Below are 19482 nucleotides of genomic sequence, written 5' to 3' on the forward strand. Positions count from 1 at the left end.
CTTCAGTGTATGGTTGTGGTTATTTGTTTGTTTTTTTTTGAGATAAAGCCTTGTTCTGTTGCTCAGGCTGGAGTACTGTGGTGCCGTAACAGCTCACTGCAGCCTGGACCTCCTGGGCTCAAGTGATCCTCCTGCCTCGGCCTCCCAAAATTCTAGGATTATAGGTGTGAGCCACTGCACCCAGTGGAAGTAATACTCGAACTGAAAAGTGAAATATTAGTAGGAGCTGGATTGTGGAGCAAGGAGGGTGAGGAACAAGTCGGGAGTAGAGAGATAATGAGTTCAGTATTAGACTTACTGAGTTTGAAATGATATCTATACCCAGCATGCTAACCATGCTTCCCTCCCCAATGGTAACCTAGGAAATGAATATTAAAACAAGATAGCATTTCTCACCTAAAAATGTATTACGAGTTTGTAAAATGAGTAAGCCCAGGGCTGGAGAATGAAAATTAGTAACCAAGGAAATAAAAATTAAAACAAGATACCATTTTTTCACTTAAAAATTGATTAAGAGTTTCTAAAATGAATATGCCCAGTACTGAGGAATGATAGTGTATTTATTGCTATGGCTGAGTAAAACACCACTCTAAACTTAATGGTTTAAATCAATACTGATTATCTTTCATAGTTTCTATGAGATGGGAATTCAGAAAGGGAACAGCCAGGATGGCTTGTCTGTGTCCTGCTGTAGGCTTGTCTATCTGGCAGTGATGATGATTGTAGGCTGGGCCAAAAAGGGGCCATCAAATGGAAGACCTACAGAGGCTACTACTTCTTGTGGCCTCAGCTTCCTCGCAATGTTGGGTTCCAAAGGCAAGTGTCCCAGGAGGAAGCCAGGCAGGTAGAAGTCATATTACCTTTTATGGCCTAGCCCTGAAAGGCAGGTTAACTTCCGCTGCACTGTATTTATTGTTTTTATTTTTTGGCTTCCTCTTTCTTTATTGGGCGCTTTGTACATATCATGCAGGTCTAGAAGTTATTTAAAAACTGACCAGGACAAAAGTCCTGGTCCAGAGGTCCAAGCCAGAAGCAAAAAGGAATGCGGGTGGTGGGCCAGGGGTACTCCTCCAACATCACCAAAACCCAGAAAATGAGGATCCTGAGCTCCTCCACAGGCTTGGGCCCTTGGGTTAATCTGCAAGTGCCTCGGACTGCATCATATTCGGAGTAAGGTAACCAGCAAGGGGCTGGAGGGAACTCAAGGGCCAACTGAGTCTAGACATGGACAGACGTAACTAGAAGGTAGACAGGAAACAGACAGGTACTGTCCAGCTGTAGATAAGAGAGTGCAGCTAAGGCAGGTTGAGGGGCAGGGAAGAGGCAGCAGGAATGGCATTGCAGCAATGCAGGAGTGTAGCCCAAGTCCTGTCCTGAGCAGCTGGTCAAGGTAGCATCTGTTAGCTCCCAGATGGAGATCCTGACCCGACCCCAGGTAGAGGGCTCACACGTTGTGGGTCCTCTTTGTGAGCGGGGGCTCCTCATCCACCAGCTTGGACTTAAAGTGCTCCTTGTAAGCCAGGATGTCTCCAGGCCACTTGGTGATTGTCTGCTTCTCACAGACTCAAATTTCGTGTGCAGCCTAGAAAGCAAAGCCTAGACTTAATCCTGGGCCAGTCACTGTCCCCACCTCTGCCCAGCAGACCTTCTAAAAGGTCTCTGCTGTGCCTCACCCACTGGCCAGGGCCTCACCTGCTGAATGAGTCTGAAGTCATGGCTGACTAGCATCATACTGCCCTGAAACTCATTGATGGCATCTGCCAGGGCATCAATGGCCTCAATATCAAGGTGATTGGTGGGCATATCCAGGAAGAGCATGTGGGAGTTCTGCCAGGCCAGCCAGGCCAGACACACTTGGCACTTCTGCCCATTTGACAAGTTCTGGACTGGGCTCACCAGTTGTTTCCCAGTGAGACCATATCGCCTAATGATCTTCCTCATTTCTTCCTTCTCCTTGATCTCTGGGCAGCATTTCATCTTATACTCTAAGTCCAGCTGCTCTTGTAAATGCTGATGATAATGCCCTATCTTGACAGGAGAATGTTTTTGGATTGTGCCATGTGTGGGTAGTAGCTCTTCAGTTAGCAGCTTCAGAAGAGTTGACTTCCCTACTCCATTGGGCCCTACCAGAGCCACTTGTGTGTCAAGGTCAATTCCAAATTCTAGATTATTGTAGATGCAAGGCCTATCTTTTGTATACTTGAAGCGCATATTTTGCACCATAAAAATGGGTGGAGGGATCTTGCCACGTGGTGGGAAAGGAAATGACTGTGTCCCGTCACTCACAACCCTCTCTGTGAGTCCTGATGCTGTCATTTTCTGTAGTGTCTTCTCCTTGCTCTGGGCCTGCTGGGCCAGCTTGGCACTGCTATGACCAAACTTTGCAATGTAGTTCTTCATGTGTGCAATATGATCTTGCTGCCAGTGAAACTTTTTCATCTGGTTCTCCTCCAGCTCTAGCCATGTCTTCACATACTGATCATAATTACCCATTTAATACTTCAGTTTCTTGTGAATGATGTTGGTACAGACACCATTCAGAAAATCCTGTGAATGGGAGATGAGGACCAAGATGTGCTTAAAAATTTTTAGTTCTTCCAACCACACGCAAGCATCTAGGTCCAGGTGGCTGGTGGGCTCATCCAGGAACAGCACGAAGGGCCAAATAAAGAGGGCTCTGGCAAAGGCAACTCTTATCCTCTAGCCTCTGCTGAAGTCTTTTAGCTTCTTGAGCTGCATGGCAGGTGTGAAACCCAGTTCATGCAAGATCCGCAAGGCCCTCGTCTCTGCCTTGTTGGCATCCAGAGCTCCTCTAGGCACTGGTAGAGCTCCATGAGCTTCTCACAGTCCACATCTTCATGAGCCAGCTGCTCTGCCTCCCTCTTCAGCATGGACCACTCTGTATCGACTTCCATTACACACTGCAAGGGGGTCTTGTCACCAGGGGACATCTCTCAAGTCAGATGGTAGATGCCAAAGTGCTCAGGGATGAGTACTTCACATTTCCCAATAGCAGAGAGCAGCATGGACTTTCCAATTCCATTTAAGCCAATGAGGCCATAATGGCAGACTGAGTTTAATCCCAGTTTTGTGTCATTGAGCAGCTCTTGACCATGAAAGGTGAATGAGAAGTTGATAATGTGAATGTCAGTACTGTTGGGGTGAGAGGTCAGAATGACAGTGACAGCCTAAGCAGCAACTTTCTTCATCTCAAAGTCCTCTAGCTCCTTGGTCAGCAAATCCATTTTGTGTGGTCTCTCTGTTACTGGCCTCATTTTTCTCCTCTGCCACCTGTGGTTCTGTGACAGCGTCTCCATTTTCTTCATGTCCTTTTCTAGGCTGCTGTCAAGTTTTTGCAGCCTCCTTCTTTTTGGCTGCCTTCTTTTTGGCCAGGTCGGAGAGCATGATGATGACCCACAGGGAGCTGGGCCTCACTGCTCGGCCCTTTTTTTTTTTTTTTTTTTAAGGCAGAGTTTCACTCTGTCACCTAGGCTGGAGTATAGTGGCACAAACACGGCTAATTGTAGCCTCTGCCTCCCAGGTTCAAGCAATCTTCCTACCTTAGTCTCCCAAGTAGCTGGGACTACAGGCACGCATCACCATACCTGGCTAGCTTTTTAACTTTTTTGTAGAGATGGGGTCTTGACATGTTGCCCAGGCTGGGCTTGAACTCCTAGCTTCAAGCAATCATTCTGCGTCAACCTCCCAAAGTGTTGAGATTACAAGCATGAGCCACCACACCTGGCTTTGTACTATATTTCTTTAGGCAGTTACAAAGGTCCACCCAGGTTTCAGCAGAGGGGACATAGATCCCACCTTTCAATTGAGGAGTGCCAAAGTCATATAGTGACTTTGGAAGAGCATGTGGAATGGGATATATAGGTGCAGCCATCTTTAAAAAATATAATCTGCCGCAGAGAAACTATATAAATCAACACAACATCTCAGATGTCAACTTGCCAGTGTTATAAGTAGCTTAAATATTAAATAGTCTTTGTTTTACCAATTCTACTTCTAGAAATTTATCCCAAGGAAATAATCACGGATGCTTGTTATGATTTAGTTATAAGGATATTCACTAAAATAATAATAGTAAAAAAAAAAAAAGTAAACCACGTTAATAGAAAACTGGTTAATTAAAAAGGCTGCTGTAACAATATATTAAAATAATGTATTAAAATTACATTAGAATTTTCATATGCAAAAGCACTTACATATATTAAGGGGATAAGTATATAAACCACCTGTGTAATACAATTCCAAATTTGTAAAACTAATACACATAAATGCATAGAAAAATAAAACCAAAAAGAAAACAATATGATTGTTCCTTATATCTTTATTTGGAAGAATCACTTATGTAATCAAGGAGAAAAGTTTACAGAATACAAATTAACCCCAAACTCATATTATTTAAAATTTTATTTTATATTTCAGATGTGCAGTTACATAAGTAAATGTGTGCCATGGTGGTTTGCTGCACCTATCAACCCATCACCTAAGTATTAAGTCCCACAGGTATTAGCTATTTATCTTGATGCTCTCCCTCCCCACACCTCCCCGACAGGCCCTAGTATGTGTTGTTCCCCTCCCCATGTCCATGTGTTCTCATTGTTCAGCTCCCACTTATAAGGGTGAGAACATGCGGTGTTTGGTTTTCTGTTCCTATGTTAGTTTGCTGAGGATAACAGCTTCAGCTCCATCCATGTCCTTACAAAGAACGTGATCTCAATCCTTTTTATGTTTACATAATATTCTATGGAGATATATGTATATATATATTGCATTTTCTGTATCCAGTCTATCATTGATGGGCATTTGGACTGATTCCATGTCTTTGTTACTGTGAATAGTGCTGCAGTGAACATACATGTGCATATATCTTTATAATGGAATAATTTATATTCCTTTGTAATCCCAAACTCCTAACTTGTATATTGATGTTATTCATCGGTTTAAGAAATTTCTTAGTAATTATCTCTTTCCTCTCCTTAAGAGATTTCCAATGAATAGCATGTTAGACCTTTTCCTGTATCAACTTACTTTCATAGCTTCTCTTTTACTCCCCTTCCCCTCAACCTTTTGTCATCCATGCTTTGTTCTGAATATTTTTCACTGACCTAGCTCTTCTAGATTGCTAATTCTCTGTTTGATTCCTCTCTAAAGTGTTGTTAAATTTGTTCACTGAATTCTTAATTTTAGTTATTATATTTCTTCAGTTTCAGAATTTCTATTTTTTAAAATTTACTCTTTTTGTATTATTTTCATATCTCTGCCAGTTTTTTTAACCTACGAAATTACTTCTGATCTCTGCTCAATTTTAATCTTTTTTTTTAATCTTCTTGATCTTCACAATCTTAGTTATTTTAAAGTCTGCATTTGATAAATACGGGAGCTCTTGAAGTTCAGTTTGTATTATCTGTTGTTTCTGCAGGTTCTTGTTTCTGTTGACCTGTTTCCTTATATGTCTGGCTATCTTTGACTCTGTACTATTACATTTATATTATTTTTGTAATATTATTAGGTATTATATTTGCAATATTACTAGCAGAAATAATTTGGAACTTAGGATGGAGCTACCTCCCTCCAGGACATTTTTGTTGTTGTCTTTTTTTTTTTTTTTTTGCTTTTCTCAGACATCTGAAAGAACTAGCAATCCATATTCACTTTAATCCAATTTCCAAGACATCCAAATGACTCAAAACTGGAATATAGTTTGTACGAGAAGTGTTTACTTTGAGTTCATCAGTATTCACAGGGCAGCCCTTTGGACTTATAACCTAAATTGAGAGTGTTTTCAGGGTCTCCACCAGCGACAGGCCCTAGCTTCCAATTTCTGTCCCTCTATACTAGCAAGGCTAGCAAAAAGACTGCCAACCTTCTTAGCTGCCTATCGTCATCAGTAAATGTGCCCTGGGCAAACGTGGCCCTAAATATAAAACTCAGCTCTCTGAATTTCTGTTTTCTTCTAGATTGTGGCCTGGAATTTCATTCTTCTTCCAGATCTTGAACTGGAAATTCTTGATTAACATTAAATAACACCTTCAGACAGATTTTTTAATCTACATTTTATCTATTTTTTCCAGTTATTGGAGGAAGATTGTCCAAATTACCTCATCTGTCATTACTAGAAGCAGAAGTCTTTCTACCATACAACATTGTACTGTTATTTATTACACTTAACTTACACATACTCAATTATATGTATTTATCCCTACCTCCCAAATCAATATTAAAATTGTATTTTGTGCATGTGCTTCATTATATATGGTACATTACTACATATGTTACATATTCTCATATATTTCTCTATAAGGATAGATACTTGAAAGCATATATCTTGTAGTTCTTGGACAATTTAAGGGTTTACAAGGGTGATTTTTAAGTTTTATACAATTTTCATTATTTATTAACTTTGGAATCTTAACTTCTAAGTAAGACAAGACTCCACCATACCAGAAATGTTCTGACATGGAAGTTACCTATTTAGGATACTACAGAACATATTTTTATTCTGAGTAGGAGTTTAAATAAGATAATATCGAGGTTTCTGTCAACTGAGATTCCATAGTTTTGTGCTTAATGTATACCTGCATACAAGAAAAAAGATTCATGGCCTGATGTTTAATGCATATTTTGAAATGGCGAAAATACTACTAACAGGAGAACCTTGCTCATCAGCATGAAAACTACCAAGAAATGAAACAATAATATGCTTTTTCTTTTTCAATAAAGCCCAGTTTTCAAATTCTTCTGAAATTGGGCTACAAGTATGGTCTGACTGCATTCCCTAAAAGTTAAATTCTGTATATCAGGTATATGTCATCTTTACAAGTTATACATATAATCTAAGGGAAAAAGTTATGTACAAAATTATGCTGTAAGCATTATTCAAAATAGTTTTTAAAATCAGAATACTTTAAGACATCCAGCAAAAAGGAAATGCTTAAATATATTTACCAAGTGAAATATTATGCTGTCAATAAATTATAATTATGTTGTACATGATAAAAATTACATATATATTTTCAAAAGTCAAACTGAGAAAAAACGTTTATAATACATGATAAAACAACCAAAGGCTTATTTCTTTAGCGTTAAAACAAAAAGGAGAAAAGATTAATAACTCAATAGAAAAGTTAGCAAAAGATATGAAAACAGTTCATAGAAAAGGAAATACAGGTAACTTTTAAGTATATGAAAATATATTCAACCTCACTTATAAGCAAAATAGAAATTAAAGCTAAAATAAAATATAGTTTTTATTTTTCACAATGGCAAAGAAAAATATCTGATACTGCATTGTAGAGTCAAGAATTTGAGAAAGCAGGCACTTTTATATATTGTTGGCAGAAGAATATATTGGTGCATACCCTCTGTAAGGCAATTTGGCAATATCTGTCAAAAAAATTTTTTTTTTTTTTTGAGACAGGGTCCCACTCCATCACCCAGACTGGAGTGCAGTGGTGCCATCACAGCTCACTGCAACCTCAACCTCCCAGGCTCAAGCAATCCTTCCACCTAAGCCTCTCAAGTAGCTGGGACTATAGGCTCATGCCGCCATGCCCGGCTAATTTTATTTAATTTTTGTAGAGATAAGGTCTCCCTATTTTGCCCAGGCTGGTCTCAAACTCCTGGGCTCAAGAGATCCTCCTGCCCTAGCCTCCCAAAATGCTGGGATTACAGGCATGGACCACCACACCCAGCCTCCCATGGTTATCTTCATTTAAGCGAAAAATAAAATGAATTTTTAACTGAACAAGAAAATCAAACAAACTCAGGATTCTTAGGTATGTCTTGGTTACTTTGAGGAAAGGAAGAAGGGAGGAGAATGGAATCAGAGAGGTGGACATGGGAATTTAAATTCTAATTTCTTTCTTTTAAAGATGTGATTCAAAGTTAGCGAAATATATGATTTAACAAAATGGAAGCTATCATTTTTCTGTCTTTTTAAAAAGAGGGCACAGATCACTTTGTTAGTAAGTCTCATGACCTTTTTTCCTGATTTTCTTACAGAGTAAACATCCTTATGTAAAACATTTATATCTACATTTCTATGAGAGTTTCTAGGATCCCCTCCACAACTCCATTCCATCTCATCCTAATTACATACTGCAGCCAGATTAATCAGCCAAGAATCAGCAATAGAGTTCAATTCTCATTACATCAAATGTAAAACTTAGAAAGGTTGGGATCAGATAGATCCCAAAGGGCAGAAGAGTTCAAAATCTTCTTACATTCAAATAGTTCCTCTCCCTACACTTCTCTGAGCCTTTCTTTTAAAGATGTGATTCAAAATTTGTGTATAGGTTTAAAAAATGGGAATAACTACCATAAACAATCCTTGGGAGGATTAAGAGACTTTCTACATGAAAGCACCTAGTAAGTACCATATTTGGTACATGATGACTCACCTATACTTACTCGCCATAGTAACACAATACATACACTATACTTAAGAAATCTCTTCATTATTCCTGCATGCCTCCTGCTCAGTTTCATTTCCCTGATCAGTGTCATTTTCCATTTTATTATTCTACTGTGCCCACTTTAAATATTCTGCCCCCACATCCATTATCTATTCACTCCTACTTATCCTTCAAGTCCCAGCTCAAATTGTACCTCTTACAAAAAGTCTTCCTGACTTTGAACTTCTATTACCCTTAAAAGCCAATATCAGTTGACCACTTAATTTTTGTTTATATTTTAAATTTTACTTTAGTTATTATGAATTACATGAACACATTTCTCTTATTTAAAAAATACTAATAATACAGATAAAGCTACAGACATAATTGACCATTACTCTCATTCCCAGACCCCTCTTTTAGAGGCGCCACTTATGGTTTATAATATATTCTTCCAGACCTTTACTATACATCTATATATTTGTAAAATGCAGTTTTGCTTTAACCCTTCATATATATGGCATCAAATTTTGCATGTTGTTCTATAACTTGCATATTTCATATATATCTTGCACAGGGCCAAATACTACATAATTTCACTTATGTAAGGTATCTAAAATAGTCAAATTCATAGAATCAAAGAGTAGAATGGTGGTTGCCAGATTCTGGGAGAGAGGGAGGAATGGAGAGTTGCCAATCAAGGGGCATAAAGTTACAGTGAAGCCAGACGAATACATTCTAGAGATATGCTGTGCAGCACTGTAACTACAGTTAACCATACTGTATTGAATACTTGAAAATCTGTTAAGAGGGTAGATCTCGTTAAGTGTTCTTACTATGATAAATAACATTTAAAGAATATATACCTATATACCTATGTATCTCTATATCTCTTTATATCTATATATCTTGGAGGTCATTTTAATACATACAGAGCCATGCTATTGTTTTCACTCCAGAGTGTTCCAGTTTATGTTACCATTTCTTTACTCATGGACACTTAGGTTTTTTTCCTCATTTTTACTTATACAAATAATGAAATATTTCAGAGAGTAAAGGACGTGAAAAATTCTGAAGGGGAAACAACATAAAACCATTACTTACATTAAAGAGGTTTTCTAACAAGGTAGACATTAAAATGTCTTTGAATCACAGAGATATGGTATTTTTCATTTACCATATTATAGTCTTCATACTCCTTCAGGCATTAAAATATGACAATTTCCATAGTTTTATTTGGTAAGATACTGTTCATTAAATGATTTGGTGTAAAAGATTCTATGAGGATTGGCTCCCTATCTATTCTTCTCCACCTGCATAGATCATTTTCTCCATTAACTCCCAACACCAGAGGGCAGCAGCCTCAGTACTAATTAGCAGTAATGCAGAGAGCAGTTGACTAATGAAAACAATACTCCTTTAGTAAAATCTGCACTAAATTACTAATCAATCTTTTATTTGGAAGAAAAATATTTCTAAAAAACCAAACAGATAGGAATTAGGTAAAAACAGGTTTCTCCATGAAACAAGCCAATCTTGCTGTCTCTCCAAAAGGGCAGATGAAAGAAATCTGATTTAGATTATCCAAGGATTATCACTGAAATCTGAGCTAATGCAATCAGGTGTGGTGGCTTGTGCCTGTAGTCCCAGCCACTTGGGAAACTGAGGTGGGAGGATCAGCTGCCGTTAGCTACTATCACACTGCATTCTAGCCTAGGTGACAGGGTGAGACCCTGTTTCTCTATAAAACAAAACAAAAACCCTGAGCTAATGAAATATAGTAAGATTTATATTCTTTTCTTAATTGAATTTATCTCACAAGTAAAACCTGGAAGAATCAAATGATGATAAATTGCTTTTTATTAGATTCTCCATATTCTTTCTGATTTTTTAAAGAAGAGGAGAGAAACAGGAAAAATATTTTTTTAATATTTTTTTTTTTTTGAGATTGAGTCTTGCTCTGATACCTAGGCTGGAGTGTGGTGGTGCAATCTTGGCTCACTGCAATGTCCGACTCCTGGGTTCCAGTGATTCTTCTGCCTCAGCCTCCTGCATAGCTGGGATTACAGGCACGTGCTACCATGCCCAGCTAATTTTCTGTATTTTTAGTAGAGATGAGTTTCACCATGTTGGCCAGGCTGGTCTCGAACTCCTGACCTCAGGTGATCTGCCTGCCTCGGCCTCCGAAAGTGCTAGGATTACAGATGTGGGCCACTGCACCTGGCCGGGAAAATAATTTTAGATCAAAAACATATCCAAATAGGTTTTCTAATGGCCTTGTAGAAAACTTGAAGGAACTAAACAAAACAGCTTTTATGAAAGAAAGAAAGAAAAGAAAGGAAGAAGGAGGAGGAGGAGGAGGAGGAAGGAAGGAAGGAAGGAAAGAAAGAAGGAAAGAAAGAAAGGGAAAGGAAAAGAAAAAAAAAACAGGGTAAAGAAGTCCTCAAATAACAAGCAGAAGTAGCTAGTCTACCTATTTTGAAAACTGTTAGCTGAGACAGGAAGGGCTTTCAAATATGAATCACTCCTTTTCAAATGTATCTAAGAAAAAGGTACAATTTTTCCACACCATCGTCTTTCAGTAATCTATCTACATTTAATGTTTATCCATCTTTTCACAGCTTGATAGCGCATCTCTTGTTGTGGCTTGGCAGCTGATTTGTTTTAATAACTGAATAATATTTGATATACAATTTGCTTATTCATTCACCTATTGAAGGACATCTTGGTTGTTTTCAGTTTCAAGTACATTTTTAATTTGAAGAAATAAAAGTATAAAGACTTTTAGTTCAAGATAAAAGACTTAAACACTTGTCTCCCCTCCCTGAGAACTTATTATAGTGATAGTAAAGGAACAAATGGACTATACCTACGATGTAAAAAGAACTGAAGGAAGGGGTGAGTGGGTACTGAGGAGTAGATGCAACTTCGACAAATTTCTGGAAGACAAAAAGTAGCATGAAGTAGCACAATAAGCTCAAACCCAAAATAAGTTGCTAACATGTACATTTTTTCTATAGTCCAAATGAAACCTTGTCTCCGACCCAGATGAACCATGAGGACATTATGCTAAGTGAAGTAAGCTAGTTATAGAAAGACAAATATTGTATGATGCCACTTATATGAGGTATCTAGAGTAGTCAAATTCATAGAAACAGAAAGCAGAATAGTGGGTGCTAGGGGCTTAGGGGATGAGGAAATAGGGAGCTCTTTAATGGGTACAGAATTTCAGTTTAGCAAGATGAAAAAGTTCTGGAGATTTTTTTTTTTCCCTTAAGATCCATCAATTAATTGTTCAAAATGATGCCCCATTTTAGTTGGCTTCATTTTTAGACCATAACTGAACTTACTCAGCTTTGACTTTCCTTGCTTATTTGGGTCCTTCATTCTTTCCTTCTCTCCCTCCCTTCCTACTTTCTTCCTGCCTTCCTCCTCCCTCTCTCCCTTCCTTGGGTAACCGCTTTTCTTTTTTCTTTATGTTGTTGACCAGAAATAACACACCATCTTCACCATATCACTAACACCTTCCAGCTTTTTACTATTTATGGCATAGATGGTGAATTATTTTTCAAGACATATTTCTCGAATCCCAATGTGGATCAGTACACTACTGTCATCTAGGATTTCTTTACATTAGACTTCTGGGGAAGTTATTCCATATTAACTTACCTCATAGTTCCTGCTTCTTTTTGTGATATTTTCTCAACTTTAACTTCTATATTTTCTTTGCATTTGGCAGGGGTGGGGGTGTAAAAATGTTTTTTTTCTTAATTTCCAAGAGCTCATTCTTGTTTTCTGTTTCTTTTTTGTAACATATTTATTTGATGGAATAATTATCTTATTTAATAAAAAAACTTTAAGTTCTTGTGTTCCCTGACAACTCAGTTTTTTTTTTCCTGTATCCATTGCTCTAACTTATTTTTCATGCAGTTTATTTCCTTCTTATAGCTTTATTAACATCAATAGGTTTTTAGCCTCTGGCATCCAATATTGTTTTCCGTTTCTGTGTATTTGACTACACTAGGTATCTCATATAAACTGGTATGGGTTTTCTTTGTTTTTATGTATAGAGTATGTTTTCTTCCAGTCTTCCTTTAAATAGAATGGCCAATGGAAGCTCTGTTAGTTGGACTTACTGTCCTGCAAACTTTGCTAGCATTAATTATATTGTTTAAGCTTTCAAAAGAATGACTAAATCTAATACCAGAACTATCAAAATTTAGGAGCGAATATGAGCGAATTCTAATTTTTCATAGCATAGGCATATATTTGACAGATAAATATCTAAAGTTTTAAAATACATCAAGAAATAGTGGTTCTAGCATATTACTTGGTATTTTCATGATAACCACAAAAATAACTAACAAGAAACTTAAAAATGACTTATAAGGAGCAAACAGGAAAAGAAGAGGCAGTTAGGAACATTGTTTTCCAGTATAACCCCTTCTGTACTATTTTTTAAAATCATAAGCATGTATTTCTTAAAAAAGAGTGCAAATAAAATGATGAAAACAGGAGAAAATGTAAGAAATTTGGAAGTAAAAAGAAAAAAATGAATTTGAATTTTAAAAAGAAAAATTCAAATATTCATTTATATGTATTAAGTTTCTTGAACAGAAGGAGAATACTGTTGCCAAGGAGACCAAAGCAACTGTTCAGCTCTTTAAAAAAAATCCATGGCAATTTATTCCGCATAATATTACATCCTACTCCAGCTTTATAAAAGCCAATAAAATGGTTTTAATGAGCGCCTTGGAACTTAGTTTACATTGTCACTAACATTTATTAAACATTTGGTTTATGGAATCTACCATAGTGATAAGAATACAGTAAAAGTCAGATGACCTAGGTTTGAGTCCCAATGTTACCACTTAAAAGCCACATCTCCTTGAGCAAGTCACTTTTCTTTTATGAGCTTAAGATTCTTTACTTGTAAAAAAGGGGATAACTACTACCTGCCTAACACACTGTTGCTGTGAACAGCAAATGAGACTTAGAGTATTCTCCTTACGTTGAAACACTACAGAAATAAATTCCAGGAATAAGGACTGGCATTTCCCAAAAGTAATAAAACCATATGTAGATACTCTGTACTCTTCATTGACTAAATGCCAAATTCAGTATTAGAAAAACGTGAACAAAACATGTTATATAAACTAGTGTTGTAAAAATTGGATTGAACTAGGTGGCAGATCCAAGCTCCCATCTAGGTTCCCCAACTAGATAATGCCTACAATTTCTTTGGGTCTCTACACAAGGACCCTGGGGTAGACCACCTTTGTAAGGGTATGTCATGGCTGTATTTCCCATCACATAGCGATGATTTAAAAGGAAATTTGGTCACCACCTTTTCTATCTGGGCTACATTAGGAGGCACAGAAAGTCATGTGAGTGACCTTGAAAAAAACTTCTACTGTTAGACTAATGTTTGAATCACTGGCTTAGATTGAAGTATTTTATTTCCACTTTCAGGCTGTTTAAAAGCCTATGCTACCTTGAACTTTACATGATACTCTTTCTCAACACACACCTACATTTTGAGATCAGAGTGCTCTATTTGCTATTTCTTAAAATGCCATGGCCAACTCCTACCTCCACATCATTGTTGATATATAGGAAATTCAACACCTTTGTGGAAACTGCTATAGCAGGTTGAGCTGCTCTGCCCTGTGTCCTAGCTGTATTCCTCATCCAGCCACTGACCCACCCACTTTGCCAGTGCCTAACATCTTACAGACAGGATTGCTTTTAAAAAGAAAATTCACAATGGATAGAACAGGACATATTATATTGAGAGAACCTGGCTTTTGGGCCAGCACAACTTGTCTATAATTTGACAGAATGTATGAAAGCACTGAAAGAACGAACTAGGAAGGAGGTGAGTGACATAGCCATAGAGCATAGAAGGAGAGAGCACTGGTAATAGAGTCATCTGTTCACTGCCTGGAGGAGAAATGCCTTGATCCTGGACTTGTTGGGTTCTAGTGGTAGGATAGTCCCATCGTGGAGATGTGTGCATTTACTTATTACAGGTTGATGCTGTTAAATGTTGTGTCATATATCTGACTCCCTGTGACTTGATTTCATGATCACCAAAAATCATCTTTTGACTTCTCTTATGGTGCATCTAGAAAATGTCCTGAATAGAAACAAATCTACTTAGCTATTACATCGGTACCATACGTTAATAAAACATTCTGAATTCAGACATCAGTTTCTGTGACACTGAGCACAGTGAGTCCATCCTGAGACAAGGTAGGCTCACAAATTAGGCTGAAAGCTCAAGAATTGGAAGGTCACATTCTGGACTTGTAAATTTACCAACAGAAAGCCACCCCATGGAAACTACATGTAGTATTCCAGACTGCCCCAATAAACACCCTGTCTTGCATCGTTTTCTTTTTAACATTTGCACACACACCTGTGTTTATTTAAGCCCTTAAAGACATACTAAACTCCTTCTATGACCTGGTCTTTACATACCCTTCCTAAATTTTCTATGTACCCTGAGTGACAGCAGAAATAAAAGTTCTTAATATACACATTAAAATTTTTCTCTCTCTGCTTATCGTAGTTCTCCTTATGTTAGCAAGTCTAATTTTAACTAATTCTGAAAGTTGAGCACAAATAACATTTTTTCATAAAGACTTTTCAAAATACACCAACCAAGACTAAGATTAGTAATTTTAGTGACCAACACAAGTAGCAAATTGCCCTCTGATCAATTTATAACTTACTATGTGCCTCATCTGAGTCACGAAGAATTGGTGGCATTTGGTAGGTTCCTTTTTTAATTAAATAGGTATTCATCAGGTGTTAAACTCAGTTTCTCTATGTTAAAAACTACACATGCCATCAACATGTAATGTAAGAAATGCTATGAGTCTGATTTTATTTTACATTTCTGCACTCTAAATTTCAGTGCCCTGAGACATAGTCTAGCTTACCTATAGTATCAATCTGCAGTAGACACAGTTTCTCCATTAAATGTGTTCTCTCCTATTAAGAGAGGATCAATGAAGAAATGTATTATATTTATTAAATAATAAATTACTTAAATCTATTCCTCTATTAAGGATATTTATTACTTGTCCCTATTATTTATGCTTTTCCTTACCTTCTATGTTCTTTAAAGATATGATTCATATCTATTTTATCTTTCTGTCTCTCACAGGTTTCAGCCAGTGCCTTATATTCAGAGGCGCTTTAAATACAAATTAAAAATTTCTTTTCCACTTTCAATGAAGTTTATCTTCATTCTTTTTATTTTAGTATGTTTTATTTTATTTATTTATTTTTGAGACAGAGTCTCAATCTGTCACTCAGGCTGGAGTGCCGTGTCTGCAATCTCAACTCACTGCAACCCCCACCTCCTGGGTTCAAGCAATTCTCCAGCCACAGGCTCCTGAGTAGCTGAGACTACAGGCACATGCTATCTTGCCTGGCTAATTTTTTTTTGAATTTTTAGTAGTGACGGAGTTTCACTATGTTGGCCAGGCTGGTCTTGAACCCCTGACCCCACCCAGGTGATCGATCCGCCTCAGCCTCCAGAGTGCTAGCATTACAAGCGTAAGCCACCGTGCCCGATCTCTCTTCATTCTTTTTATATGTATCCTGCCTTCTAATGAAGTCTTCCTTGAACATCTCAGTCCGCAGTTTACTCCTACTTTTGAACTATAGGAACTACCTATAAACCATTTAATTGCCACCAAAACTACTCTAGCATTATTATTTTATGTGTATTTCATAGGTGTCTTTAATATTTCAGTATATCCCAATAATACATATGCAGAGAATGGACAATGGAGAAATACAAATTCATTCAATCTTTTAAAAATCATTCGGGGCAGGGTGTGGTGGTTCATGCCTACAATCCCAATACTTAGGGAGGCTGAGGTGGGAGAATTGCTTGAGGCTCAGAGTTCAAGACAAGCCTGGGCAACATAGACCCCATTTCCACAAAAAAAAATTTATTTTTCTAAATTAGCTGGGCGTGGTGGCATGTGCCTGTAGTGCCAGCTATTTGGCAGGCTAAGGCAGAAGGATCACTTGAGCCTAGGAGTTCAAGGCTGCAGTGAGTGCATGAGCTATGACTGTGCCACTGCACTCCAGCCTGGACAACATAGCAAGACCCTGTCTAAAAATAAATAAATAAAATCAATCAGGAGACTCATTAGTAAAAGTATAGTTAAAACTGGCATCTAAAGAGAACAAAAAGTCTTGCTTCTCCAAGTGTGGGCCACAGACCAGCAGCAGTAGTATCACCTGGAAATTCATTCTTAGGAAATTCATTCAGAATCTGAGGCCCCCACCCCAGGCCTCCTGAATCATAATCTGTATTTCAAGATCCCCAGGTGATCTGTAAGCACATTAAGGTTTGAGAAGCATTGATTTAGGCTGTAGAGGAAGAATTATTCGTCCAATATACATATGGCCAATTAACACTAAATACCTACTTATAATTGCTTATTTGTTGGTCTTCCTCATCTGCTAACTGAGTCTTGTTGAGGGCAGGAACTCTATTTTCCTCACAATTGTTTCCTGGTTCTAACAAGACCTCAAAAATGCACTTGGCACTCAATATTTTTTTGCTGAATGAATGACTGAACAAAGTAAAACAAAACTTTCAGAAAGAGAAGCCTTAAGGAAATTCATTTGTACATGTCACATTCTACCATACAAATTCCTTAATTCAGTGTCATTAATTCTATTTTAAATGTGCTGCCTTCTCTACTTCAACAAAGGTATTTTATGCACTTGACAAAGCAAAAGCTTGGATTGTCTTCCTCTGTTGGGGCCACCAGGGACCTCTTTTACAAGTAAGACAGCTGCATTTTAATTGTGATTGTCACAAATCCATCCCAAATGCCTGCACAAGGTTTAATTACCGCAACAACTTGGAGGTGGGGAGGTGTTGATAGAGAAGTAATGGTTAAGGCAAAAACAATCCTGTATCAAGAGTATCATATGAAACCTGGAAAACACGGGTTCCTTGAACAGAATAATTCCAGAAAATAGCTGCCGGTAAGGGAAAGAAGAGGTAAGCGGCTTGCCTTTCCCAAGAGCAAAAGGTGATACTAGAAAATACCAGGGAGTGATAAAAGACCAGCGACTACCTAACGACTGAAGGAGGAAACACAGCAGGCCAGAACTACAGCGGATAGCGGTTAGAAACGCCCAGTAAGGGTGCCAGAAACCACCTTCAGGTTGTGGAGAAGGAAGTTGAGGGAGAAAAAAGGAAAGGAAATCGTTGTTTAGGGTATAACTTACAATGATGATGATTCATTTTTTCTTTTTTTTAAGAAAGAGAGAAGACAGCACTTGAAGGGAAAGAGAGTAGAGAGGAGGAAGGGAGGTTACAATTGAGAGCACTGCAAAAGGAAGCGAAGCAGATGTTGCCGCCCGTCTAGGGCGGTCTGAAGGAGGCAGCCCACGCATAGGTGGGTGGCAACGCCCTGCTCCGCTGCCCGCGGGGCGCTGGGTGGGCACAGGAAAGAGCGGACTGTGTGTGGGAGGAGGCGACGGATGCCAGGCTGACCAGGTACCCACCTTATCCCAGCGAAGCCACTGCCCGATGGCCGTGTCCAGCTGAGGGTCCCCGGTGTGGTAGGGGGCGTAGAGCAGATTGGAGTTCAGGTCTCCCTCTGTGTTTTCGGCCATGGCAGCCAGACAACCGTGCGGGCCAGGGGCCGGCGAAGACACTGAGATGGGGTGGGGGTGGCCTGGGGTGCACTCACCAGGGTCCGGACGTCCCCACCTCACTGAAGGGCATTGGAGACCAACCGCAGGGTGCTTGCAACAGCTCCTGCTGCGGCGTGAGGGAACAGGGAGAGAGGGGGCTTATGGCTGCCTGCTCCCCAGGGGACCAGGTCCGGGTCTCTGGGCGAAGTGACTGAGGCGGTCGCGCAGCGAGAGAACAACAACAGTCCCAGATGTCTGGGTCCTGGCCCCGCCGCCGCAGCCACCGCCCTTGGCCACGCCCCGCGCCTTAGGCACCGCCCATTCCCGCCCCTGCTGATTTAAGTCCCCGAAGCTCTACGCGCGAGCCTGGGAGCTCACTCTCCACGCCTCCGAAGTAGCACGTACGTGTTTACAGCCCACCGGAGTGGCGAGGCAATGGTGCACGGCTTTTTCTGTTTTTTAATTTGCCATGCGTATCCTTTCCTCGATCTGCCCTCACAGCTACCACTAGCAAACTGCCTTCGCGCTTGCTCTGCGGGTCCTCAGCGCGCGCGCAGGCCCCCAGTTTGTCTTGGGGGCACCCGCCCGTAGGTGGGGGCTGTGTGAGCTCTCTGCGCACTGCCTCACGGGGTTGTAGTTCTATCCTTTGTCTGAACTCGGCGGAGACCGCCGCCGCCGAGACTACGACTCCCAGCAGCTCCGCGCCCTCCCTTTCCTCAAAGAAAAAGATCTACCTTGAGGCAATTCCTTACGGACACCACCTATCCCGGTTAGTTAGGCTGGGCTATGCGGCCCTGGCATTAAATTAAACAAGGTATGACATAGTAAGGGAACAACGTGGAATCCGTTTAGTGCTGTACAGTTTACTAATCACGTTCTATCGCTTCAATCCATTAGTGAGGTTAGAGGGGCGTAGTCCTTTCCTGTTTTACACACAAAGAAGAAACTGACTCTCTGATACAACTCTCCTAACAGGCAGAGTTCTTAAGTGGTTGAGCTAGGGTTCCAGTCTCATTTCAGATCCCCTCAGCTGGCAGTTATTTTATTAGTCGGTGCAAAAATAACTGCGGTTTTTGCCATTAAAAATAATGGCATTAAAAGTAATGGCAGCTGGGCCCGGTGGCTTACCCTTGTAATTCCAGCACTTTGGGAGGCCTAGGCGGGTGGATCACCTGAGGTCAGGAGTTCGATAAGAGCCTGGCCAACATGGCAAAACACCGTCTCTACTAAAAATACAAAATTAGCCGTGCTTGGTGGCAGGTGCCTGTAATCCCAGCTACACGAGAGGCTGAGGCAGGAGAATCACTTGAACCTGGGAGGCGGAGGTTGCCATGAGCCGAGATGGCGCCATTGCATTCCAGCCTGGGCAACAAGAGGGAAACTGCGTCTCAAA

At 39.5% G+C, this 19482-nt stretch overlaps 1 protein-coding gene and 1 pseudogene across 1 annotated transcript in view; both read right to left on the reverse strand.

Annotated features, from left to right (window-relative positions):
- Positions 1 to 18699, reverse strand: part of PGM2L1 (phosphoglucomutase 2 like 1) — a 61555-nt gene extending 42856 nt beyond the window's left edge. Inside the window, exon 1 of the mRNA XM_017532980.2 lies at positions 17958 to 18699. Coding sequence (XP_017388469.1) covers positions 17958 to 18068 — 111 coding nt within the window. The 5' untranslated portion in view covers positions 18069 to 18699. The remainder of the gene's footprint in view (positions 1 to 17957) is intronic.
- LOC108307570 lies at positions 77 to 3522 on the reverse strand (annotated as a pseudogene).
- Positions 18700 to 19482: the final 783 nt, after the last annotated feature.

Source organism: Cebus imitator, unplaced genomic scaffold, assembly GCF_001604975.1.
Source record: "Cebus imitator isolate Cc_AM_T3 unplaced genomic scaffold, Cebus_imitator-1.0 Scaffold79, whole genome shotgun sequence".
NCBI classification, from domain to species: Eukaryota; Metazoa; Chordata; class Mammalia; order Primates; family Cebidae; genus Cebus; species Cebus imitator.